Source organism: Bos indicus x Bos taurus, chromosome 11, assembly GCF_003369695.1.
Source record: "Bos indicus x Bos taurus breed Angus x Brahman F1 hybrid chromosome 11, Bos_hybrid_MaternalHap_v2.0, whole genome shotgun sequence".
In the NCBI taxonomy this organism is placed as follows: domain Eukaryota; kingdom Metazoa; phylum Chordata; class Mammalia; order Artiodactyla; family Bovidae; genus Bos; species Bos indicus x Bos taurus.
The window spans coordinates 60,071,428-60,098,723 of NC_040086.1; the positions used below are offsets into that span (position 1 = coordinate 60,071,428).

General features: G+C 39.5%; 1 protein-coding gene across 3 annotated transcripts in view; it reads right to left on the reverse strand.

Annotated features, from left to right (window-relative positions):
* Nucleotides 1–10,134: 10,134 nt before the first annotated feature.
* Nucleotides 10,135–27,296, reverse strand: part of FAM161A (FAM161A, centrosomal protein) — a 29,200-nt gene continuing 12,038 nt past the window's right edge. For 2 of the 3 annotated variants that reach the window (XM_027555592.1, XM_027555594.1), the window contains exons 2-7: nucleotides 24,451–24,689; nucleotides 22,046–23,215; nucleotides 21,453–21,620; nucleotides 19,758–19,857; nucleotides 11,144–11,298; nucleotides 10,135–10,714 (exon numbers count right to left, since the gene is read on the reverse strand). In XM_027555592.1, coding sequence (XP_027411393.1) covers nucleotides 10,576–10,714; nucleotides 11,144–11,298; nucleotides 19,758–19,857; nucleotides 21,453–21,620; nucleotides 22,046–23,215; nucleotides 24,451–24,689 — 1,971 coding nt within the window. In that variant the 3' untranslated portion in view covers nucleotides 10,135–10,575. The remainder of the gene's footprint in view (nucleotides 10,715–11,143; nucleotides 11,299–19,757; nucleotides 19,858–21,452; nucleotides 21,621–22,045; nucleotides 23,216–24,450; nucleotides 24,690–27,296) is intronic. The other variant, XM_027555593.1, reaches the window with a different exon arrangement.

A 27,296-nucleotide genomic window follows, 5' to 3' on the forward strand; every position in this document is an offset into this window, starting at 1 on the left:
CTATTTTAAAACTCGTGTTACTATTTTTAGCCCCTGCTTAAGAATCTGGCCTTACTTTACATGGAGCAGGCTTCAGATATGGCAGTGACTGCAGTTGCTCCTTATTATTCTGTCAGTGTCATTGTGAAATCTTCACATTAAACACCTGGGGAATGGCAACAGGAACCATGTCTTAAAATCAGAGGAAAGATAAATGGTCTTGAAATTTTAATAATAGTTCTCAGTTTTTATTTAGAAGCAAATCTCTAGGGAAAGCATTATGAGTAATTGATTTGAAAAAATTTTAATTGTGTATTTTTCACATGAAAGCAATTTTGCTTTCCACATCTTTATTTGAAAGAGTCAAATCTCACATTTGTCAGATGAAATTGCTGCTTAAATTATCTGAGATGATTTTCACATTCTTTTATGGAAATCAAATTTTGTGAGGTTGTAGAATTACTTTAGAAATGACTGTGGAGTGTTCACTCTTCCAGGAGAGATTGCTAATTGGAGTTGAAGCATTATTAATAAACATCCTCCTGAAAGTACTCAAGCTAACCCAAAGCCCAGACAAAAATTAAGCAAAGTAAGTTAGTTCTTGAAATGAAACTCTTGAAACCCCAACTTGAGAAGATAAAGAACCAGGAAAAAAAACATATAGAAAAAAGAAAAAATTGACAGAGTATTAAAATGACAGAATACTTATTAGAAGAAGTATTTTTTAACTACATATTTAGTTTTTCAATTACACACATGGCATAGATTATACTATAGCTTTGATGTATATCTGTTCATTGTGTCTCTCACTGCTTGAAAATGTAAAACAGAAAAATTTCCACGTGCCTGCACCTCACATGTGCAGAGCCCCACACTGAGATGCCTGCTCGGCCACCTCCAGGGAGGGCTGTCCAGAGTGAGGGACACATGGCCATGCAAGAGTCAGCTGCCTCTGACGTTGCCCTTTGTTACCAGGTGAAGTGCAGGCCCAATGCTGCTAGACATTCCAGATGTTCAGAAGACCACTGTCTTGGTTGGGCTTTCCCCAAAGCAGACCCTGGGATGAAGATTTGGGTACAAGTATTTATTTGGAAGGTGATCCCAGGATACTCAGTGGAGAGGGGCAGCGGCCATCTGACAACCACTGAAAGGAGGGAGAGCAAAAATTGCCTTGTTTTCAAAGGAAGTATTTTGAGATTTTAGTTGTTAACAGTAAACATATTTAAAGCTTCTTAGTAATTGTTTACAGACAATGGAAAAAATTTTCTAATAATGAGCTGAACCCAGGATTTAAGGTAGGCTCTTTTTTTTTAGGCATAGAATGTGCTATCCAGGAAACTACAGCATTACTATATCTGGGATGCATGATAAGAATAAGTTCAGGTAGGCTTAGAGGGGAAAGGTAAGTTGTTACTCCTGGGGGAGGAGAAGGGCCTACATCATTAAAATGACACGTGAAAGCGAATTCCCTGGCCATTCAGTGGTTAGGACTTGGTGCTTTCAATTCCCAGGCCAGTGTTCAAGTCCCGGTCAGGGCACTAAGATCCTGCAAGCCACAAGGCACAGCCAAAAAAAAAAAAAGTAAGGTGTGAAAAGCACAACACGATAGATGGGTATATGGGGTGGGGCGGGATGGATGATGCCTAATCACAAGGTAGTTGTATATAGATAACATGTTGACTTCCTTTTAAATAAGAATTTTCAAATGGCTTGATCCTCTAGTTCCTTTTTAAGAACTATGGTAACTCCATATCTGGCCTAAAATGTATAAAAATCATGAAAAGTTCCCCAGGGCTGCAGAGACTGATTAAACTTGTTAGTGTGCTGAATTTGAGGGCCGCTGCCTCTCCTTGGCTCCCTTCTCAGCATTTTCCACGTTAACAGACCCCCCTTCCCACCACCAGTAAATGGTTTACTTACCTCTGCCTTTGAGGCAATGGCACCCCACTCCAGTACTCTTGCCTGGAAAATCCCATGGACGGAGGGCCTGGTGGGCTGTAGTCCATGGGGTCGCTAAGAGTCCGACACGACTGAGCGACTTCACTTTCACGTTGAGTTGTAAAATAATTCTTGTGTGCTAAGTCACTTCAGTCATGTCTGACTCTTTGCGGCCCTATGGACTGTAGCCTGCTGGGCTTCTCTATCCATGGGATTCTCCAGGCAAGAATACTGGAGTGGGTTGCCATGCCCTCCTCCAGGGGATCTTCCTGACCCAGAGATTGAACATGCATCTCTTGCATCTCCTGCACTGGCGGGTGAATTCTTTACCACTAGTGCCAACTGGGAAGCCAACCTCCCTAACCCGTTTTATCCCAAGTCTTTCCCATTTCAGCAAGTGGCAATTCCATCTTCTAGTGGCTCAATCTAGAAACTTCATCTGTGGACTCATCAATTTCTTTCACATTCCACCTTAAATTTCTTTTAATGTCACCTTTAAAATGATCCAGAATCTGAATATTTCTCATTATTGCCTCTATTACTACACTGGTCCAAGCCACCATCATCTCTCATTTGGATGACTGGATCATTGAAACCACCCTCCCTGGTCTCCTATGCACCAGCCAGAGTGGCCATTTCAAACTCAAGTCCCTCTTCAGTTCTCAGCACTTGCAGAGCACCCCATCTCATTTAAAACAAAATACAAAGGCCTCTTACTGTGGTGTAGAAGGCTCCAGGGAATGTGGGCCCCACTATTTTCCTAACCTCACATCTTATAACTCTCTGTCCCTCATTGCTCTGGCCTCACTGGTTTCCTTGTAGTTCTTCAAAACCCCAGGCTCACTCCCACGTCAGGGCCACTGGACTTGCTGGTCCTTTATCTGAGATGCCCTTTGCAGTTATTCACACACTTTATGACCAACCTAGACAGCATATTAAAAAGCAGAGACATTACTTTGCCAACAAAGGTCCGTCTAGTCAAGGCTATGGTTTTTCCAGTGGTCATGTATGGATGTGAGAGTTGGACTGTGAAGAAGGCTGAGCACCGAAGAATTGATGCTTTTGAACTGTGGTGTTGGAGAAGACTCTTGAGAGTCCCTTGGACTGCAAGGAGATCCAACCAGTCCATCCTAAAGGAGATCAGTCCTGAGTGTTCATTGGAGGGACTGATGTTGAAGCTGAAACTCCAATACTTTGGCCACCTGATGCGAAGAGCCGACTCACTTGAAAAGACCCTGATGCTGGGAAAGATTGAAGGCAGGAGGAAAAGGGGACGACAGAGGATGAGATGGTTGGATGGCATCACTGACTCAATAGACATGGGTTTAGGTGGACTCCGGGAGTTGGTGATGGACAGGGAGGCCTGGCGTGCTGCAGTCCATTGGGTTGCAAAGAGTTGGACATGACTGAGCAACTGAACTGAACTGATACAGTGCTTACTTTCTTCATGGTTTTTGCTCAAGTGCTGCTTTATTGGAAAAGCCTTCCTTGACTCCAATTTTCCCCAGTCATTTATTACCCCCTTACCTTGCTTTATTTTTCTTTATTCATCAGCTGACATAATGTTTTAATATATATTATTAAAATTTTTCATTGAAGGATAAGTGATTTACAGAATTGTGTTGGTTTCTGCCAAACATCAACATGAATCAACTATAGGTATACATGTCTCCTCCCTCTTGAACCTCCCTCCCCATCACCCCCGACTAGAATGTAAGTTCCATGAGAGCAGGGATTCTTTTTTGTTGTTGTTTACTGATGTGTTCTCAGTACCTAGATTAAGCTCTTATTGACTGAATAAATTAGTATGTATTATGGAGCATTCTGATTATCTTATATAGATTATTTATAGGCTAGCTCTCCAGTTAAAATAAAAGAATCAGAAGGCTTCAGTAAAACAGCCTGCTTTAAAAGAAGGATGCTTAGGGGCTTCCCCACTGGTCCAGTGGTTACGAATCTTCCATGCAAAGCAGAGGACACCAGTTCAATCCCTGGTCTGGGAAGATCCCACATGCCACAGAGCCAACTATGCCTGTGTGCCACAGCTAATGAAGCCTGAGCGCCTAGAGCCTGTGCTCTGTAACAAGAGAAGCCACTGCAATGAGAAGCCCATGCACCATAACGAAGAGTAGCCCCCACTTACAACTAGAGAAAGCCCACGTGCAGCAATAAAGACCCACCACAGCAAAAAAAAAACTAAAATTAAATAGATTTTTTTTTAAATGCTTAAATCCCATACTTCAAGAAGAAGTTGGTAGTGAAAACCCTTGTGTTATGCTCAAATAAAGATTAGTGTAACAATTTTAGAAAAAAAGTTATTCTTAGAGTCATACTATTGAAATTGTTTATTGAAACGTATCATGCTTTATATGCTTATTGAAATGTTTATTCAATATGTTTATTGAAACATATTTTAGGTTTATTCATTAATCAGTCACTCAAAAACACAGACTGAGTCCTTCCTGTATGAAGGGTAATGGGCCAGTCCTGGGGATTGAAAGTTGAAAGAAAAGTCTGGCCCTCAAGGATTGACCATCGCTATCAATTACAACAGAACAAGGGGAGGTTCTGAGTTGGCAGGTGTTTATGCTGCTTGAGAGTCAGAGCTGCTACATGTCAAGGTAATGTCAAAGGCACCAGAAAGACCCCTGGAAAAAGTGACAGGAGTCAAGATGCACAGACCCCTGGGGAGTCAGGCAGGGAGAGAAAGCGGAGCTCCAGACGGGGTAAGCAGAATGCAGCCAGAGAGATGAGGGGGCAAGGTTTGTTGAGGCCGTGAAGTGGCTCAGAATGGCTGGAGGGTTCCCTGCCAGTGAGAAAATGACTGCTTTAAAGATGTGCTAGGATGTGGACTACTGAACTGAAACTGGTGGCTTTAAGTCTAAGCGAACAATTTCTGTTACAGGAGATGTAATGAGGTAGCACAACTCTCTGGGAAACTTTCTGGTTTCTTTCGGAGATGTAATTGAATTGTGGTACCCAGTGTTTGAGATTCAGAGGTTTGTTCATTGGTTTTTCAACTGGAAAGCACCTAAGGTTCATCCAGAATTTATCCCCATTTTCTCTGAGTTCCTAGGTTCCTGATAGTTTGCACTTTGAACTCTTTGGCCACTTATTATCAGTTCTGTTAGATTTCAACTGCTTTTTACAGAATGCCTTGATCAATGCATTCACTTCCATGTCTTGTCTTCTCTCCTTCCTCTCTTCTCATTTATCATCTCTGTCACTCATCTTTGTAAGACTTGGATTCTCCTGGTTAGTTGTGATGTCAGTTCCAAATGGTAATTAAACCATTGTCTATTTTAAGGAGAACTTTGAGTAATTGAAATGCTTACTGTAACATGAATTGAAATGCATGTAATAGTAGATATTTTAAAGGATACGATTAGAATTAGAATATAACATTATCTTTAAAGCAATTTTTAAAATACCTTCTCTATACAAAACATATTATGTAATGTTCAGCTGTTACCACCTGGTTGTCACCCTCTGCAGTAAGATCTTATCTTCAAGTGTCTGAGCAGACGCAGTTTCCTCACCTTTGCACACATTCACCTTTCAGAGGGTGGGTGCGGCACACACTAGGCTTCTGACCCTTTGTGTGCGCTCTCCTGGGGCAGAACCATGGGCCACCAGGACATTAGTCATAACTCGTCCCCTCCTTGAGACTCATTCAATCGGCAGGTTCCTTTCAGCTCTCCAGGGGTGCCGCGAAGCAAGCTGGCATGGTTTTCTAAAGTTTTCCACAGGGCCTTGCAATTATACATCACTGGATATGGGGGCCGTGGTGGACTGGAGAGTTCTGGTTGACTCTGCCTCCACCTGACTCATGCAAAGTGCATTTATCAGCAAGTCCAATGATAACATGTTGTGTGTATTCCTTGACTTTGAACAACCGGCTCTTTATTTTCTGCCCTACTTGCCTTGGTGACCCCATCCCTACAATCACTCTTGGATCGAGCCACACTGACTGACCTCAGCAAGAGGAAGCAGGGACCCAGAGCAGTATTTCTGAAGTGGGATGCACACACAGGAGCAGAAGGGAGCAAGATGCCCCATCTGGTGTGGAAAGAAGTGACTACTAGAACATTTCTGCTCATTTTGTTTGAAAAAAGTCAGTTTTACCAAATTGACTGTGTGGATTGTCCCTGGCTATTCACATGGTCCGGTCCTCAGACAGCCAAGTGCCAGTCCGGGACACGGCCTCTACTTTTGTTCCCGTGACTATTGTGGCTATGCAGCTCAGGCTGTGTGTGCCCTGGCAGGTAGCTTCACAAATTGTATCAGCAGCTTTCCAAAACCAATCTTCACAAAACAGACAAGCAGCTTTAAAAGAAAATCCTGCAAAGACACCTCTGACTGAGGCTAACACTCTCAACACAAGCACAAGGGACAGGAAAATATCAGAGTGCTCCTCCTGTACCTGGTATGAGCTCTTAATCAGCTACATAAGGAGGCAAAAACAATGATGGTCTAATCAGTCTTGTTTGGAGTGAGCCAAAAAGTTCAAAGTTAGCAGATGACTGAAATAAGCATTTATGTCCACTGTGATCAATAGCAAACCTCATCATACGTGGATACTAAATACTAAGCATGGAGTCTTGTGCAGTATCTTTCTCAGCATGACGGGCATTCAAGCCCATTGCTGAGACACACTCAGCTTAGAACCATCTTTCAGACTGCTTTATCATCAAGTGTTAAACCAACATTTCCAAAATAAGACACCATATTCAACCACCTTCTTCTAATAGGGCAGAAGTTTTAAAAATAATTATTGCATTTTAAAAACTACTTTTAAGGGACTTCTCTGGTGGTCCAGTGGTTGAGACTCTGTGCTTCCAATAGGGTTCAATCCTTGGTCAGGGAACAAAGATCACACATGCTGTGTGATGTGGCCAAGGGGAAAAAAAAAAAACAACTACTTTCAAGACAGTGTTATAGACTAATCTTACCCAGAGCAATGAAGACCCAGAACAGCCAAAAATAAGGTAATTAAATAAAATAAAGGAATTTATATAACAAAACAGAAACAGACTCAAAGATATAGAGATGAACTTGTGGTTATCAGTAGGGAGAGGGAAGGGGGAGGAGGAAGATAGGCAAAGAGTTGATTAAGAGACACAAACTACCAGGTATAAAATAAATAACCAACAGGGATATACCGTACAACACAGGGAAATATAGTCATTATTTTGTAATAACTTCAAATGGAGTATAATCTATAAAAATATTGAATCATTATACTGTATACTGAAATGAATATAATAGTGTAAATCAAGTATACTTAAATTTATTAAGAAAAAATAGTAAGTGGTTCAAATATCAGTTCAGTTCAGTAGCTCAGTCGTGTCCAACTCTTTGTGACCCCATGAACCGCAACACGCCAGGCCTCCCTGTCCATCACCAACTGCTGGAGTCTACCCAAACCCATGTCCATTGAGTCAGTGATGCCATCTAACCATCTCATCCTCTGTCGTCCCCTTCTCCTCCTGCCCTCAATTTTTCCCAGCATCAGGGTCTTTTCAAGTGAGTCAGCTCTTTGCATCATGTGGCCAAAGTATTGGAGTTTCAGCTTCAACATCAATCCTTCCAATGAACACTTGGGACTGATCTCCTTTAGGATGGACTGGTTGGATCTCCTTGAAGTCCAAGGGACTCTCAAGAGTCTTCTCCAACACCACAGTTCAAAAGCATCAATTCTCCTGTGCTCAGCTTTCTTTATAGTCCAACTCTCACATCCATATAGACCTTTGTTGGCAAAGTAATGTCTCTGCTTTTTAATATGCTGTCTAGGTTGGTCATAACTTTCCTTCCAAGGAATAAGCGTCTTTTAATTTCATGGCTGCAGTCACCATCTGCAGTGATTTTGGAGCCCCCAAAAATAAAGTCTGACACTGTTTCCACTGTTTCCCCATCTGTTTGCCATGAAGTGATGGGACCAGATGCCATGATCTTAGTTTTCTGAATGTTGAGCTTTAAGCCAACTTTTTCACTCTCCTCTTTCACTTTCATCAAGAGGCTCTTTAGTCCCTCTTCACTTTCTGCCATAAGGGTGGTGTCATCTGCATATCTGAGGTGATTGATATTTCTCCTGGCAATCTTGATTCCAGCTTGTGCTTCCTCCAGCCCAGCATTTCTCATGATGTACTCTGCGTATAAGTTAAATAAGCAGGGTGACAATATACAGCCTTGACGGACTCCTTTTCCTATTTCGAACCAGTCTGTTGTTCCATGTCCAGTTCTAACTGTTGCTTCCTGACCTGCATACAGGTTTCTCAAGAGGCAGGTCAGGTGGTCTGGTATTCCCATCTCCTTCAGAATTTTCCACAGTTTATTGTGATCCACACAGTCAAAGGTTTTGGCATAGTCAATAAAGCAGAAATAGATGTTTTTCTGCAAGTCTCTTGCTTTTTCGATGATCCAGCAGATGTTGGCAATTTGATCTTTGGTTCCTCTGCCTTTTCTAAAACCAGCTTGAAAATCTGGAAGTTCACGGTTCACAACTGCTGAAGCCTGGCTTGGAGAATTTTGAGCACCACTTTACTAGCGTGTGAGATGAGTGCAATTGTGCGGTAGTTTGAGCATTCTTTGGCATTCATTGCCTTTCTTTGGGATTGGAATGCAAACTGACCTTTTCCAGTCCTGTGGCCACTGCTGAGTTTTCCAAATTTGCTGACATATTGAATGCAGCACTTTCACAGCATCATCTTTTAGGATTTGAAATAGCTCAACTGGAATTCCATCACCTCCACTAGCTTTGTTCGTAGTGATGCTTCCTAAGGCCTACTTGACTTCACATTCCAGGATATCTGGCTCTAGGTAAGTGTGAGTGATCACACCATGATGATTATCTGGGTCGGTTCAAATATAATTTCTAACAAAATAATATTTAAATAATTTTGTATCTCATTTAAATAAAAGAAGGTCTAGTTAAAGTTAAAAGTTTCTTGAGGACTATTCTGTCCTCTGACACTGTCACTTGAATACCCTAGCTTACAAAGAACTTTTCTGTATATTACGCCAGTCTTTCCCACAGCCACCCAAGATACGTAAAGTGGAGAAAAGTGGAAGTTGCTCAGTCCTGTCTGATTCTTTGCAACCCCACAGACTATACAATTCCCATTTTTAAAGAAAACTGAAGCTTGGTCCTGAAACCAAGTCCTATACACTGCCCAAAAAACTGAGAAGAAACAGAATGCAGAATAAATCCTTAGGAAGCAAGTTACGTTTTAAATGTTACAATTTGTGAATTGTGTTTCAACAGGTTCTCAATAAATTGAAAGGGAAATATTTTCAATCTGTGTGTACTCATTTTGAAGTAATTATAAGTAAAATTTAAAACTATATCCATCTATTTATTCAAGCCTTTATTCAGTACCTACATATGGACAATCCTGTGCAAAATATTCAAGGAATAGAAAGATGAATTTTTAACTAGTGCCAACTCTCAAGGAGAGTTTTCAATCTAATGATAATGAGTTTAACACAAACTGTAGGAAAGGAATTAGGAGTAGGCATTTGCCCTTAATTGAGAAAAATCACCTCATTTTTGTAGTTTAAGGCATAAATTGCCAGTTGGTAAACAGTACTATTATACATACCTTTATTAGTTCATCATCTTTAAAGGAGGTAGATCTATTTCTTCTAAAAACATCTTACTCAATCACATCTTTATGACTGGTTTGAATTTCTGAAGCAAAAGTTTGCTCAAAGAGCAAAATAAGATTCATAAAATCAAACTAACATTATGCACAGAAAGACAAGTATCTACAACAGCATGCAAAGGTTCAGTGTTAAAGGGTTAAATCTGAGTTACTTTGGAGACTTGTCCTGAACAAGTTGTTATGTACAATTTCATCATCTATAAAACAGGGGTGATATTTAATTCCAATTAAGATTATAACTCAGATGCTACAATTATTTCCACCTGTCATAATAAACAGAGTTAAAAAACTAGTATAAAAACTTTTCTAATAATTTATGTTTTAAAAATAAACTGGAATGAAAGTAGGTAAAGGAAAAAGTGATGATGGTGTGGATAATTTAACAGTAACTCTCAGTACATAAATGAATGTAAATGTGCAAGTTATCTATTTTTTCCTACATCTTATTACTTTTTAAAAAATGGCTCAGATAAGAAACTTAAAATACCTAGTAAAATAACTTTGAGGATTCATTTTGTGAGATGTATTGAAGAGAAAAAGAAGGAGAAAATAGTATAATTTAAAAATATTTATTTTTCAATTCATGCTTTCCAGAACACTTTTTCCAAACAAATCATCAAAGGCCAATACTTCTCCCTACTCTCAATGTTAAGTGATTTTTCCACCCAAAATAATGAAGTGATGTATACTTTTATATCTAATCAGTTTGTGACAGCTGTGATTCTCAAACATTTTTTAAAAATAGATCAAAGTTGCAAACAGATCATATATAGTGATTTTAAAAACTGGAAGGCAAAACCTGACTCTAAATGATCAAATGACCCACTAGCTGGATTTGACCTTCTCAGGCCACAAGAGGACTTCGCTCAAGAGTCCTGCACATAACAGATGGGTTCTCATAGATGTCCTTAACACCCCAAGCACAGCTTCTGATGCTCAATGCTGCCAACAACAGCAGGGGCACAGAGAGGCGACCCTGCCAATTGACTCAGTTTTATTCTTCAACACATTTCTCTTCTCCATTCTCTTCATTGACTTCATCTGTTTCCTTGCAAGAATCTTGGCTGTTGGTATCAGTAAGATAATTTTCTTCCCCATTCTCTCTTTCTTCTATTTTTTCTTCTTCATTAAAGCTAGAGGAAGAAATTTATCAATCTTTCAAAGGAAAATGGATTTGGTTTAAAGGTAAACAAACCCTCTGCAATGTATGCCATCCTGCAGCCAGTCTTCCTCAAGTGTATAAGCTCCAATTTATCAAGAAAAGTTTATAAAAGTACCAATTGGGAAAGTAAAGATTGACTCTTTAAACTTCATTTGAAAGCATGTTATTGTTTTCATTATTTATGTCAGAAATTTACATTATTTGACTTTAAAAAATACTTCATCACCATGTAATATTTTGAAGTGTCAAACATGTTAAAATGTCTATATGTTTTACAACACTTCACATGTGTTCCATTAGATAAAACACCTTTTAAAATCTTATAGAACAGATTTTTATGCTTTCCTGCAAGCAAGAATTTTTTCAAAGGTTAACCATTCAGACATCTTATATATGTTACCTTTCTTTATCTTCAGTGAAATTTTTCATCTCTTGATTGCTGAAGTACTCAAATATTTTTCCACTTTGGCCTTTCTTTGAAACAAACTCATCAGATATTCCTAGTGCTTTTAAAGTGTTAGAATAATGCTTTTCTGCTGCCATTCTTGCATTTTTCTATAGGAAAGACAAACCTTTTTAGAGGAGGACAAAAGACTTCAAGTTTCCATTAAAAATGTTAAAAGCTCCAGTGAAAATTAAATTCAATAATCACAGCAGGTTGAAAAATATGCATACTCTGACCAGCAATTCCACTCCTAGGTAGGTGCCTAGAGAAACTCCAACCTATGTGCCCAGAGAGACACACCAAAATGCTCAGAATAGTACTGTTTGTAACAACCCCAAACTGGAAACAACCTAAATATCTATATCAACACTAGATGGATAAATAAATACTGGTGCGTTCATATAACAGACTAAAATTAAGTAGAAAATCAACTCTAGCTATATGTTACAACATGGATGGACCTCACTAACACTGAACAAAAGCCGCGTGCCACAAAAGAGTGCACACGGTATACAAGACCCGAGACAGGCAGAACTGAACCATGTTGCTCAGGGGTTGGTACATCGGCGGTAAAACCGTAAAGAAAAACAAGGAAACGCTCATCTCAAAGGTTAAAATGGTGGTTACCTCTAGGTGAAATAGTTTTGATCTGGGCAGGGCACACAGTGTTTCTGGGGTACTGGCAATGCTCTAATGCTATATTTGTTAACATGGGTAATGGTCACATGAGTTTTGAACTATAATTATTCTTTACACTGTACTGTTTCATGACTGTCCGAGGATATCTGAAACAAAAATCAGTAAGAAAATAAGATCATGTGTAGTTGTCAGAGGGTTCTTTATGTGCCTACTATAAAATTTTACTCTTTACAAGCCATGTCTCTAATCCACTGAAGAGTATAAATCATCATTGTTGTTATATTTACTGTGTGGGGGAAGCAATGGATACAGCAGGAAAAACATGAATTTAGAATTGGGTTCAAATCTCCGGACTGTTACTTCCTGGCTTTGGGGCCCGTGGGAGTAGTGATGACCCTCTCATACCTAAAGCAAATCAATTATCACAGTTCCTGAGACCACAGGCTTTACAGAGACACAAGATAACTGAGGTTCATATGAGTGCCTTGGCTCCTGATACCACAGGCTTTACAGATGCACAAGCTGACAGGTTCACACGAATGCCTTGACTGTAGTCCCCTTTTACCTCCTGTGCGTGGGTGTGACCAGCACAGGGCCAAAAAGCACTAGCTGAACCTGGAACTACAGGCCAGTGATGAGGAATGGCCCAGCCCCAATGCACCAGCGGCATCCCATCCTGAAAAGGGTGTGGAAGAGCACTCGGTCTCACCCCAAAATTCAACACAGAAGAGGAAACCAAGATGCTCGGTCCACCCTTCCTGAGGTTAAGTGGTTTGCTTAAACTCACAGAATATACTGAGGGAAAAGCAAGTCTCCTAATCCTTTCCTGGGTCTTCTTCACTCTACCATGCTGCTTCCTCTAAGTGGTAGTGGTCATCCAACGTGGCCTGAAGCCTGACTTCAGTAATGCAGTGTCAGACATTTTCCTAACCCAGAGATCTCAGGATAAGGACGGACCCTGGAGTCCAGTGTTCCATGGGAGAAACCAAAATGGCAAGGGCTGATTACAGCGGATGAAACTATCACTAGTGTGTTTTCTGACACTCTAGAAAACCGAGAAAGAAGCACTCAAACTGCTGCCAAAATGCACCCACTGTGGATGATGACTTTTAGACAAGTAAGTAAAAATGCCACCAGAGGCTATGAGTACCAATAGACAAACCTTGGGCAACTGAAAGGCACAGGAACGTGACCTGAGAACAATGCCCCAAAGACTGTAAAGCAGGATAGAGAAACCCCAGACCTAACTCAATGTGCTAAAAAGAATATATTCTGATTTAAGCAAATGAGGTATAAAAGATTTAAATGATACTACTCAATGTTACTGCTCTTAAGCCTTCATCTGAATTTGATTTAAAATTTGATTTAGTGCTTTGTTTAATATTTGGTTTGAAAGTGAAAGTCGCTCAGTCATGTCCGACTCTTTGCGACGCCATGGACTATACAGTCCATGGAATTCTCCAGGCCAGAATACTGGAGTGGGTAGCCGTTCCCTTCTCCAGGGTATCTTCCCAACCCAGGGATCAAACCTAGGTCTCCCATATTGCAGGCAGATTGTTTACCAGCTGAACCACCAGGGAAGCCCCAATATTTGGTTTAAAATCTGATTTAACATATTCAGTTAATAAATCCTGTGATTTTTAAGAAATAGGAAAACATGGTTTGTTCTGTCCTAGATCACAGCCTAACTCTGCTAGGGGGATAACTCAACAGCAGCAAGAAAATAATTAACACTTGTAAATGGGTAATGCATACCGTTGTGAGTGAATTTACTAAATAACAGCTGTTAATTAGCAGTAATAGTAACTGCAAGAAAAAAAGTACCAATTTATGTTAACAAAACCAAAACAATGGTGAGTCACTGCCAGTCACTCTGTATATAGAATTTATTATCTTTTAATATTTCATATCAAGGTGAATAGTATGTAACTGTTCTTTTTTTAAAACAAACATGTCCCCCTCAAACTTCACCATGCAAAAAGAACTGTAAAGACTATGAAATAAAAGTGGTTAAAATAACTGAATGATTATTTTGTTTTTGTATCTAAGATACTGCAAAAAATAAATTATCTTTGTTTCTTCAGGCAATTTGTCTACAATCATGACTCTAGTTTGAAGAGGAAAAAAATACTTAGTTTTAAAGCCGAAGTTTATAGCAATTCTTTCCTTTAATATTAATTACTGACTACTTATTTTGTGACAAGCCCTCATGGGAGGTAGGGGTATATGGGGAGAAGATAGCATATGTGTTGGCTGAAGTTGGTTGAAGAAAATATCAGCTATGAAACTAACCTATGCTTTCAATATTTAACACTTCTTTACGGGTTTAATTTCACACACACCACTATTTTGCCATATTTTCTCTGGTGACTAGAAAGACTGGGAATGCACAGCACTGCAGAGCTGCTTCTCACTGCTGAGACCCATCACTACTATGCTAGGGTAGTGCTCTAGGCCTGGGCTAGTCCCAGGGAGAAATAGTCCAGTTTGGGTTCAACAAATGTTTATGAACATGTCCTCTGTGCCGTATGCTGTCCTAGGAGCTAGCAACACAAAGATTTGACCAACACCTTTCAAAGAAACTAGCTAAAAGAGAAGAGAGAGCATTAAACAGATAATTTCCACACAATACATAGGAATAAAGACAGAAATGCACAAAGGGTAATAAAAGCACACAGAACAAATAGCATGCAACTCAACCTGGGACACAGTGCAAGAAGTGATTTTATACTGAGCCTTGAAAGACTCAGAGGAAAGATACAAAGAAGTTATATGGGTGTTGAGAAAAAACCTGAATAAAATTTCAAGTTTGAGGGACTTCCCTGGTCGGTCCAGCGGCTAAGACTCTGCACTCCCAATGCAGGGGCTCCGGGCTCGAATCCTGGTCAGGGAACTAGATCCCACAGGCTGCAACTTAAGAGTTTACATGCTATAACTAAGGAGTTTGCACACCACAGCTAAAAAGATCCCACATGCCACAACAAAGATCAAAGATCCTAACTGCTGCAACTAAGACCTGGCACAGCCAAATATATAAATAAATATTAAAAAAAAAAAAAAAAAGATTTCCAGTTTGAAACTAGTGGTGTGGTACAGTCTACAAGTAAAGGGTGTACACAGAAGGGGGTGGAGGCGTGCAGTGGTCGATGAACTAAAGAGGTCAACAGGGATCAGATAAGAGAGGATTCGGTACACCATGTTAAGACTTGAGGACTTATCTTCTGGGAGAAAGCAGGACAGCTTAGTGCTAAGCATTTGGAAGCAGGCCAACTAGGGTTCCTAGTTCCATTATTTACTAACTATAGACATTAAGAGTTATTTACTTTCTTTCAACTTCAGTTTCTTCCTCTGCAAGACAAGAATACCCATCTTGCAGCACTGTTTGGAGAAGCCAATGTCAAGCTCCCTTGATACCATTTACTGAAAATGAGAACAAATGGCATCAGTGAAGTGCATGATTGCCACCGTTACTGGGGTGAACACTGTGGCAAGGGAATGGGAATGGCAAAGAGAAGACAGAGTGAGTGGCTTTGCAAAGAACAAGGCAAGAAAACCAGTCAAACCATAATAATAACTCAGAAAATAACAGCGGCTTCACCTAGCATTTCACCATCAGGAATGGAGAAAGGTAGATCCAAAAGTTGTTTAGAAAGGAACTTCTCAGGTCTCAGTGAGAACTGAGAAAAAGTGGGGGGGAAAGTGGCTTCCAGTCATCTAAATTGCAGCCCAACAAAAACACGAAAAATAGAGAGGAAGGTCTATTCTTCCCAGAGAGGAAGGTCTACTTTGTGGAAAGATGAATATAAGATGCCTGTAAGAAATCTGGGTAGATATATCCAGACCAGTGGACATAAAACCTGCAGTAGAGAGCCGGGAAAAACTATGTGAAGCAAAAGTCAATCACTTCATGCTGAGTAACGTAGAACAACTTATGATCATTTTTCTCCCCTAAAGCTGAAACTGGGATGTGAGAAAAAAAATCCCTTAAAGTGAAAAGTGTTACATAAAATTATATCCAAATCAGTAAGTAAAGGGTTCCCATAACTTTGAGAGACTGTAATATGCCACAGCGAATGTCCTTTGTCTTCAGTGAGACTCTGACAAGGACAGTCCTACAGGACACTCATCCCTCCCAGACACTTGCTGGCAGCAAGCTCCAAATGTAACAGCTTGAAATTCACAACACAGCACCTGTAACCTCTAGTGATTTTGTCTATTTTTAAATTACGTAGCCCATAGGAGCTTTTCCCTTATGGATACAAAAAAGATCACCTGACATCAACACATTTCTCTTAAGGGAAAGACTGTAAAACTGAGTATAAATCTAGTAAAATTATGATTCATTGTTCATAGCACCAAGCTTTTTTTTTTCCCCAATAAAAAGGAAGTCGTTCTCACAGACACAGAAAACAAATTTATGGTTACCAAAGGGGAAAGGGAAGAGGTGGGATTAACAGATATACACTACTTTACATAAAATAGATAAATAACAAGGTCCTACTGTACAGCACAGGGAACTACACTTACTGTCTTGTAGTAGACTATAATAGAAAAGAATCTGAAAAAGAATATATATATATGTATGTGTATGTATCAGTTCTGAATCACTTTGCTGTATACCAGAAACTAATACAACATGGTAAATCAGCTATACTTCAATTTTTAGAAAAAGGAGTAATTTCACTAATTATAGCTAAAACTAAAAATTATAGACTTACTTAAAAAAAAAAACTGATCAACAAAACAAAAAGGCAACCTACTGAATGGGAGAAAATATTTGCAAATCATCTATTTGATAAGAGGTTAATATCTAAATAATATCCAAGTAGAGGAGCTACTCCATGTTCAAGGTCAGGACGGGCGGCCGTGAGGAGATATCCCTTGTCCAAGGTAAGGAGCAGCGGCTGCACTTTGCTGAAGCAGCCATGAAGAGATACCCGCTGTCCAAGATAAGAGAAATCCAAGTAAGACAGTAGGTGTTGCAAGAGGGCATCAGAGGGCAGACGTACTGAAACCATAATCACAGAAAACTACTCAAACTAATCACACTAGGACCACAGCCTTGTCTAACTCAATGAAACTAAGCCATGCCCATGTGGGGCAACCCAAGATGGGCGGGTCATGGTGGAGAAGTCTGACAGAATGTGGTCCACTGGAGAATGGAATGGCAAACCACTTCAGCATTCTTGCCTTGAGAACCCCATGAACAGTATAAAAAGGCAAAATGATAGGATACTGAAAGAGGAACTCCCCAGGTTGGTAGGTGCCCAATATGCTACTGGAGATCAGTGGAGAAATAACTCCAGAAAGAATGAAGGAATAGAGCCAAAGCAAAAACAATACCCACTTGTGGATGTGACTGGTGATAGATGCAAGGTCCAATGCTGTAAAGAGCAATATTGCATAGGAACCTGGAATGTCAGGTCCATGAATCAAGGCAAATTGGAAGTGGTCAAACAGGAGATGGCAAGAGTGAACATAGACATTCTAGGAATCAGTGAACTAAAATGGACTGGAATGGGTGAATTTAACTCAGATGACCATTATATCTACTACTGCGGGCAGGAATCCCTTAGAAGAAATGGAGTATCCATCATGGTCAACAAGAGAGTCCGAAATGCAGTACTGGGATGCAATCTCAAAAACGACAGAATGATCTCTGTTCATTTCCAAGGCAAACCATTCAATATCACGGTAATCCAAGTCTATGCCCCAACCAGTAACACTGAAGAAGTTGAAGTTGAACGGTTCTATGAAGACCTACAAGACCTTCTGGAACTAACACCCAAAAAAGATGTCCTTTTCATTATAGGGGACTGGAATGCAAAAGTAGGAAGTCAAGAAACACCTGGAGTAACAGGCAAATTTGGCCTTGGAATACGGAATAAAGCAGGACAAAGGCAAACAGAGCTTTGCCAAGAGAACACACTGGTCATAGCAAACACCCTCTTCCAACAACACAAGAGAAGACTCTACACATGGACATCACCAGATGGTCGACACCGAAATCAGACTGATTATATTCTTTGCAGCCAAAGATGGAGAAGCTTATACAGTCAGCAAAAACAAGACTGGGACCTGATTGTGGCTCAAATCATGAGCTCCTTATTGCCAAATTTAGACTGAAATTGAAGAAAGAAGGGAAAACCACTTGACCATTCAGGTATGACCTAAATCAAATCCCTTATGATTATACAGTGGAAGTGAGAAATAGATCTAAGGGTCTAGATCTGATAGAGTGCCTGATGAACTATGGAATGAGGTTTGTGACACTGTACAGGAGAAAGGGATCAAGGCCATCCCCATAGAAAAGAAATGCAAAAAAGCAAAATGGCGGTCTGGGGAGGCCTTACAAATAGCTGTGGAAAGAAGAGAAGTAAAAAACAAACAGGAAAAGGAAAGATATAAGCATCTAAATGCAGAGTTCCAAAGAATAGCAAGGAGAGATAAGAAAGCCTTCCTCAGCGATCAATGCAGAGAAATAGAGGAAAACAACAGAATGGGGAAGACTAGAAATCTCTTCAAGAAAATTAGAGATACCAAGGGAACATTTCATGCAAAGATGTGCTGGATAAAGGACAGAAATGGTATGGACCTAACAGAAGCAGAAGATATTAAGAAGAGGTGGCAGGAATACACAGAAGAACTGTACAAAAAAAAAAAAAAAAAGATCACCAGCATTAGGGAAATACAAATCAAATCCACAATGAGATACCACCTCACACTTGTTACAATGGCTGGTCTCAAAAAAAAAAACAACACATAACAAATGCCAGTGAGGATGTAGAGAAAAAGGGAACCCTTAGGCACTGTTTATGGGAAAGTAAATTGGCACAGCCATTATGGAAAACAGTATGGAGTTTCCTCAAAAAATTAAAAATAGAACCACTACACAATCCAGCAGTTCCACTCCTGTGTATTTATTAAAAGGAAGTGAAATCATTATGTCAATTCACTGCAGCATTATTTACAATAGTCAAGACATGGAAAAAACCCAAATGATCATCAAAAGAAGAATGGATAAAGAAAATGTGGTAGATATGCAATACTATTTGGCCACAAAAAAGGAAATCCTGCCATGTGTAACAATACAGATGGACCTTGAGGGCATAGTGCTAAGAGAAATTAGACAGAGAAGGACAAATACTATATGATCTCATTTATGTGTGGAATCCAAACAGACACACACAAACAAAACTCACAGAAAAAGAGATCAGATTTGTGATTACTGGAGGAATTAGATGCAGGTGTCAAAAGGTACAAACTTCCGCTTATAAGATACGAAAGTACCAAAGTGTAACGTACAACGTGATGACGACAGTTAACACTGCAGTGTGGAACATATGGAAGTTGCTAAGCGAGTAAATCCTATAACTTCTCATCACAAGGAAAAAATGTTTTTGGTAACAATGAGGTTGACAGGCGTTACCTAACTATAATAAGCATTTCCTAATATATGAATGTCAAGTCATTATACTGTACATCTTAAACTTATACCTGCCAAATGTCAATTTTATCCTAATAAAACTGGAAAAAAAAAAACTGGCAGAAATAAATCTGATTCAGTTAGCCATTTTGTTTCAGTTTTTAATTCTTCAAAGACTTCCAATTCATATCATGAAGCCTCACCTTAATATCTGGCCAAGTTGGTACTGAAAAAAGACTGGCCATTAAAAACAGGTTGTGAAACTATTATTTTGAAAATGAATGGATTAGTAGCATGTTCTTTATCAAGCTTATGAACCTCATCAAGATATAGTGCTCAAATTTAAGCAAATTACTTACTGATGTGGTGAAGCTGTCACAGAAATAATAATGTCTCAGTAAATTACGTAACACATAAGAAAAATGGACGATGAAAATTAGGAGCTAGAGAGGTTAAAAAAAAAAAAAAGGCTGACAATAGTTCTCAAATTCCAACAAACACAACCTGAGCAACTCTTTCAAATAGCAGCGGCCTGTTTTTTAATTTTTCTTCTCTTTCTTCTAGTTCTCGTCGGTATTCTCTCATCCTTTCCTTTTCACTCTTTCTAAAATCAAATAAAAGGAATGGAATTTTTAAAAGAAACAGGAACTTGAACATGTAACATTTAGCTTAGATGACAAATCAGAAATTAAATCATGAGCACAGTTTATCACAATTTCTTTTCTGGACTGGTAGATTTTTTTCCCCATTAGACTGGTAAATTTTTAAGGAATGCAGAATACAAATTCTGGGTTTTGAGAGCACACATTTTACATCTCAGAACAGTCTGGGTATGCTGTGATTCCTGAAATCTTCAAAACAAGAATGGATTAAGGGGCTTCAAACTGGCCTCAGGAGATTAATCAATGCCCTCTCATCTCATTTATAAACCAAAAAATTTGGTCCAAATTAAGAATCTTCTGAGGAATTTCTTCTGAAAATTAGACAGTGCTCTTCTTTTTTCCCTAGGTGAGATCTCCTATAGGCTGGTGGCACAGTTAATTAAATGGGAGCAGGGTAGGGGAGAAACAAGGAGTATGGAAATAGCACATATAGAGAAACAGGAACCAAAACACAAAAACTCACAGTAAGTATACCCACTGTTTGAACCAGATCCTATAATGAATTAAACTATGCTATTTTCTCTATGTAAAATACACTAATTCTACCAAGATCATGACTTCCTGGATTAGAAAAAATAATTATACCATAAAATGATAATTATGCTTAAATATACACAATTTAGCATTATGGAAAATCCAGTTTACTTTCTAAAGATGAATGGTATATTTCTAGAGAATATTTTGCTCAAGTTCATCAAATCAAGCTCCTTCTATCAATGAGTTACACTTATACACATTATAAGGTATATATATATAATATACATTATAAATGAATATAATAATTATTACATATAATATACATATTTAAAGGAATGATCACAATTAAAAGCAAATATAGATTTGGGGGGTACTTATGAATCAGATTAAAAATTAATAAATCATGTTACTTACCCAGCTTTGAGGGAGATACTTTACTACTTAAACATGAATATTTTTATGTTGCAACATAAAAATATTCCTCTGGAACACTGATTTTCAAACTTTGTACTGCAGAATTCCAGTGTGTCACATACCACTAAACCTTAACACACATGTTAATTGACACATCACATAACATCAATGTGCTAATCTGTGTTATCAGATTTTGTGTAGACCTTAGAACAAAGGTCTTGGACATATTTGTTTACTGAAGAATATTTTGAGAGTACACAGCAAGCTGTTAAAAAAGAGCTTTGTGTGAATCAAGATTTTTCTCAATATCACACTGTACAATAAAAAATAATATAAATAAAAAGTTTAGATGCTAATACAGGATTACAACTGTGAACCATGGCCACAGTATAAAATGCTTCTGTCCATCAACACGGCATCATGGTCTTCATTGTGGGGTGAGTATTCATGTTGGTTCTTACCATGAAGTGAGTGAGCATTAGAGTGTGTGTGTGTAAGTAAACTGTAAGTAATTGATAGTAACTTGAATCCACAAACTGAAATATTAATGCTATTCTTCATTCATTTATATATTTGAGGGGTACACTGATGAAAAAAAAAAGTTTGAAAACCAGTGATCTGGAGGGTCAGGGTTCTCTCGTGATACCTGAGAGCTTTTATTCTGGATTTAGACATTTGAGCTAAACTCTCATGTGAGTCATAAGCCTTAGCCCGGGTTGTCAGGAGTTTCTGCAATTCTTTCATTCTTTGCTTCTGCTTAGTTAATATCCGATGTCTCTCTTCTTCCAACATTTTCTTTTCCTCAAGTGATCTCCTGAGGGCAACAAACTAAGGCTTAATTCACTTTAAGCCAATGAGAATGTTGTTTAGTAAAGATTTAGCACAGGATAATTCAATGGCTGAAAAAAAAGGGCAACCTTTTGAGAAGGATCTGAGTTGTAACTAGAAATCGATAGGCTGACTGTAACCTTTTCTAGCCCCAAAGATTCATAAAATGGAAAATATATTTAGTTCTTGGGTCTTCCTGACCCAGGGATTGAACCCCAGTCTCCTGCATTGCAGGCAGGTTCTTTCCCATTGGAGCCACCAGGGAAGACCTCTTAGCACACCTTCTGGCAAAACGTTCTATATTTTATAGTAAAATATGTTACTGGATAACATAGCATAGTATTTTCAAATCCCCCAACACAAAATCACTAGCGCGACCGTGAGTCAGTCCTCATTGTATTGGTCATTTACCTTGTGGCCTGCTCTCTTCCTCGGGAGGACACCGTGGGCGTTGGAGGGTTGCAGCTACAGGGTGCAGGCTTTGTGTTTGCAGCCCTTACTGGTGACTTGCGCCTTGGAGACAGATAAGGCCAACGTGTTTCTTTTAAATTCTCTTCATCTGCTTCAATGTCTGCCAAAATTTTCTCTCTTTTAGTGGCTGAATGTGAGGCTGCCTGAAGGTCACATGGTTCACAGACTGTCAGGAATTTGCGATACTTCTGTTCTGAGTGGTGTTTCTGATACCTCTCAGGTAGGTCTTCAGAATCAGCAGCCTGGCGCCTAACCCTGTGTTTATACTTGGACTTCTCAGCCTGTTCAGGACCCCTGGACTTCCTTGTAGCAAAACTCCTGCGAGCTGGACTGTAAGGCCGAGGGGATGGATTCTGTAAAAAGTCTTGAGTTCTCTGCTGTGCCCTCATGTTTTTATAGAGTTCTTCTTCTGTTAACTTGTCATTGATAGTTGAACTGTAAGTAGATCGAGGTACAGGTCTGGCTTTAAAACGATTTGTTTTCTTTTTAGACTTAAAAAAGTCTTTCAGCTGCTTTTCCCTAACTGCTTGCTTCTGTTCCTCCCTTGCAACAAACTTAAAGGGCTTTTGAGAGGCTAAAAGAGCTTCTTTGTTTCTCTCCTTCATAGCCCTCCTCCGTACCTCATTTTGCTTGACTATATCATGATAAAGGGGGAGAAAGACGAACGCAGGAACTGGGTTGGCTCGGAATTTTTTCTTACACTCTGACTCCTCTTCTTGCTTCTTGAGCAGTTTGTGTACCATTTCAATATCTGATTTCGATTTCATGTTCTCTTCTTTTTTCTTCTGCTCTCTAACCATCATTTGAAAAGGCTCAGGTACTGTAATCCTTGGCACCCATTCCTTCGGTTTCTTTCTTTGTTTTTCAAGTACTGGCAGGTTGACATCTTCATGCTGGATATAATCTTCTACACTGAAGTTTGTCCACATGTTGTTGATGAGCTCCTTAGCATAGGTCATCATACCGCTTTTCTCAGAATACTTTTTTTCTAAGTTGGGCAACTCTTCTTCAGAGGAAGACACAATCAAGGAGGAAGACTGACTTAAATCAGGTTCTGAAATTGATGTCATTAATGAGACAGGGTGATAGGAGTTCTTTTCTGATAAAGACCTAAGCAAGTGAGGAGAATAATCAGGTTACCTTTTCAGTTGCATGTGACCAAATAGAAAAATTAAAAACTACATAATTTCTAAGATCAAGGTAAAATCAGTTAGAAAATAGGAACTGGACAGGGCTGATGAAAACTATCAAATTTTTTTAGAACAGAGCCTGGGAGATGCCTGAAATTGATCTAAGTTGACTTCCTCATTTTACAGGGGAGGAACCTGAGACAGAGTTTCCTTATATCTAACCACTATTGAATTCTCCACATGTTTTCCAGAGTCACCATCCTAAAATAGACATCTGATCACATCACTTTCTTTCCTGAAACTTTCCCATGACTTGCCATTGTTACCAAGCTTAGATTATAAAGCCCCTCAAGACTAGCTCCTGCCTACCTTTCCAGTTTCACCTCTTGCCTCTCCCTACCCAGGTCACCATTCTTAAGTCAGATCCAATCATAGGCAGTTTCTCCCACACTGGTGATTTCGCAAGGCGCTTTGTACACATGGTTCCTGGTACCTAGAAGGGCACTCCTCGCTTCCTACATCTGTTTCAGCTATTTCTCCTCTAAGACTGAACTCCGATATGATACTTCACTTGCCTGTATCCCTCCACTGACACTCTGACATGTTCAACTGCTCTTCCTCTCTCTCCATGATACTCTGTTACACCATGTTGTATTTTTGGATCTCAGATTGTCTTTGATCTCCTTGAGAGCATCTTGATTTTGAGTCCTCAGTGCCTAGGCAACATCTGGTACACAGGAGATGCACCATCAGTGCTGACTAACTGGATGAGTGGCCTCAAGTTTCAAAAGAAGCAGGTTTATGGCAAAAATGACTATTTTGAAAACAAATCAGATTTATGTCTTAGTTCTGAACAATCTGTGTTATATCTGTAATGAGCTCATGTTAATCCACATACTATATTTTTAAAAAGACATTTAAAACTGAATTTTAATATTCAACATTTGAAAATGGCCCAGACTAAATATTCTGATACATGTCTAAGAGTGGTGCATCAGAGAGAAAAGACCTAAATGGCCATCAAATAACCCTCAAAGCAAGAAGCTACCTAGTAGGTTGATAAGCCATCAAACAATCTGAATAAAAACCCACCTCCATATATCATTAAAAGCACAAAGGGATATTTGAGAGAAAGTATTTTGAAATAATTTGTTTTGCATTTTTAAGTATATATTTTATCTTACAGTCCACAAATAACAATATGGACAAACTTACCCAGAAGAGACACTAGCAGCTTCTTCCCTGGTGACTGCTGGTTGAACTTCCTTTAAATTTAATTTACTCTGGTACAATTTCTCTAACTTTGCCATAGTTTCTATGTGGGCTGCCTTCAGCTCTTCTAGTTTCCTGAAATACTCTTCATTAGAGTGGTAAATATCAGAAAAGTTCACAAAATCCTCATGGCTTATATGTTTTTGTTCATTCACCCTAGAAATGCTGGTGTTAAAATCAGCCTGGTAGGATGAAAAAAACCTGTTATATGATGTCTGGAGTTGAAAGACAAATTAAGTTGACATTTATTCCCAATGCTGCTTTTTTAAAAGTCCACTTAATGAGGTTATATGTTTACTTGTGGACTATGTACATATAACATATTATAAGTTACTCGTGGGCTATATACGTTTTCTCCTAATAAATATTTTATTAAGAATAAGAGAGAGAGAGAGGGAAAGAGAGAGACCAAGTTGCCAGAAAATATATACTGTTTAATCCATCTTTTAAAGGGTGGTTAGATTCTCAAATTATGTACTAAGAAACACTACGGCAGGATCAAACCACACTTTATAAAGAGCCTCCTTCTCAGCGCAGGTTTATCTGAGATGAAGAACACAATTTCTCCTGCTGCAGACCAAGCAACCATAGCCCAGTGCCCTCTCTGAGCTGGGCTTTGCAGTGTGGGCCCCAGGGGTGTTTCGGCAGGGAGGAAAACTGAATGAGAATTTCGGGAAATGTGGGAATGGAGGGAACAAAATTCTCGGGGGCGCCTCAAGAAGCCAGAGAGAAACTTTCCTCAGTGTGCGTGGGGTGGGGGTTGGGGGCAACCTCAGGAACAGAAGGAGGTGAGGGTAGGAGGGACTTCCAGAATAGCCACTCCTGTGGGCAACAAGAACAGCAGCTCCCATGGTGACAAGGACTGTGGGGGTGACAAGGGAACAAGAACACGTAGGGCGGTTATTCTCTATACATGCCTACGAGGGTATGACTGATCCTTTCCCCCTCACTCCCTTCAAAGACCTTTCAACTTCTTTTAACTGAAGGAACTTTAAAGAGGTAAACCCCCATATCCTCCACAAGTTTATAAAGATTTCATATTTTCTCAGGTGAGAAACAATTGAAATTGTCTATGATACTATGCATAAAAGGTTACTATGGTTTTAAATTTAGCTTACTGCCTGAAATAGACTCAAAATGAAAAAAGTATATTTGCCAAAGAAAAATAGAGATCCAACCTGATAAGACTCTAGAAAATAAACCTGAATAGTGTCTCCCAACAGAAAATTCAGTTGTCCATAATACTTATAGATATAACACTTTAATGGGCTCAAAAACAGTGTACACGAGGCCAGTGTTGTACCACTTGGGATAACTTAAGAGAAAACAAATGAAAGAAAACAAGTTTTCTTCAGTAGAACAAGTGTGCAGAAATTCATTACCAAATAAGTTGGAGAATTGCTTTATGAGTCATGTTGCTGCTGTTGCTCAGTCACCCAGTCGTGTCCAACTCTTTGTGACCCCATGGACTGCAGCACGTCAGGCCTCCCTGTCCCTCACCATCTTCCGGAGTTTGCCCAAGTTCATGTTCATTGCTTCTGTGATGCTATCCAGCCATCTCATCCTCTGATGCCCTCTTCTCCTTCTGCCCTCAATCTTTCCCAGCATCAGGGATCTTAAAATGAGTTGTCTGTTCGCATCAAATGACCAAAATACTGGAGCTTCAGCTTCAGCATCAGTCCTTCCAGTGAAATTCAGGGTTGATCTCCCTTAAGATTGACTGGTTTGATCTCCTTGCTGTCCAAGGGACTTTCAGGAGTCTTCTCCAGCACCACAGTTTGGAAGCATCAATTCTTTGGCGTTCTGCCTTCTTTACAGTCCAGCTCTCACAACTGTATGAGACAACTGGGAAGATCACCGCCTTGACAATATGGACCTTTATCAGCAGAGTAATGTCTCTGCTTTTCAACACACTGTCTAGGTTTGTCACAGCTTTCCTGCCAAGAAGCAATTGTCTTGACTTCATGGCTATAGTCACCGACAGTGATTTGGGAGCCCAAGAAGAGGAAATCTGTCACTACTTCCACTTTTTCCCCTTCTATTTGCCATGTAGTAATGGGGCTGGGTGCCATAGTCTTAGTTTTCGTAATATTTAGTCTTAAGCTAGCTCTTTTACTCGCCTCCTCACACTCATCAAGAGGTTCTTTAGTTCCTCCTCGCTTTCTGCCATTAGAGTGGTTATCATCCGCATATCTGAGGTTGTTGATGTTTCTCCCGCCTATTTAGATTTCAGCTTGTAACTCATTCAGATCAGCATTTCTCAAGATGTGCTCAGCCTATCGGTTAAACAAACAGGGTGACAGCAGACAGCCCTGTCATACTCCTTTCTCCATCTTGAACCAATCAGTTGTTCCATACAGGGTTCTAACTGTTGCTTCTTGACCCGCATACAGGTTTCTCAGGAGACAGGTAAGATGGTCTGCTATTCTCATCTCTTTAAGAGCTTTCCACAGTTTGTTATGAGCCACACAATCAAAGGCTTTAGCACAGTTGATGAAACAGAGAGGTTTTATTGAAATTCCCTTGCTTTCTCTATAATCCAGTGAATGTTGGCAATTTGATCTCTAGTTCCCCTTCCTTTTCTAAACCCAGCTTGGACAGCCTCAAGTTCTTGGTTCAGATAATGCTGAAGCCTAGCATGCAAGATTTTAAGCATGACCTTACAAGCATAAGAAATGAGTGCAATTGTCCGATGGTTAACACATTCTTTGGTACTAGCCTTCTTGGGAACTGGGATGAGGATGGACTTTTTCTAGTCCTGTGGCCACTGCTGGGTCTTCCAGATTTGC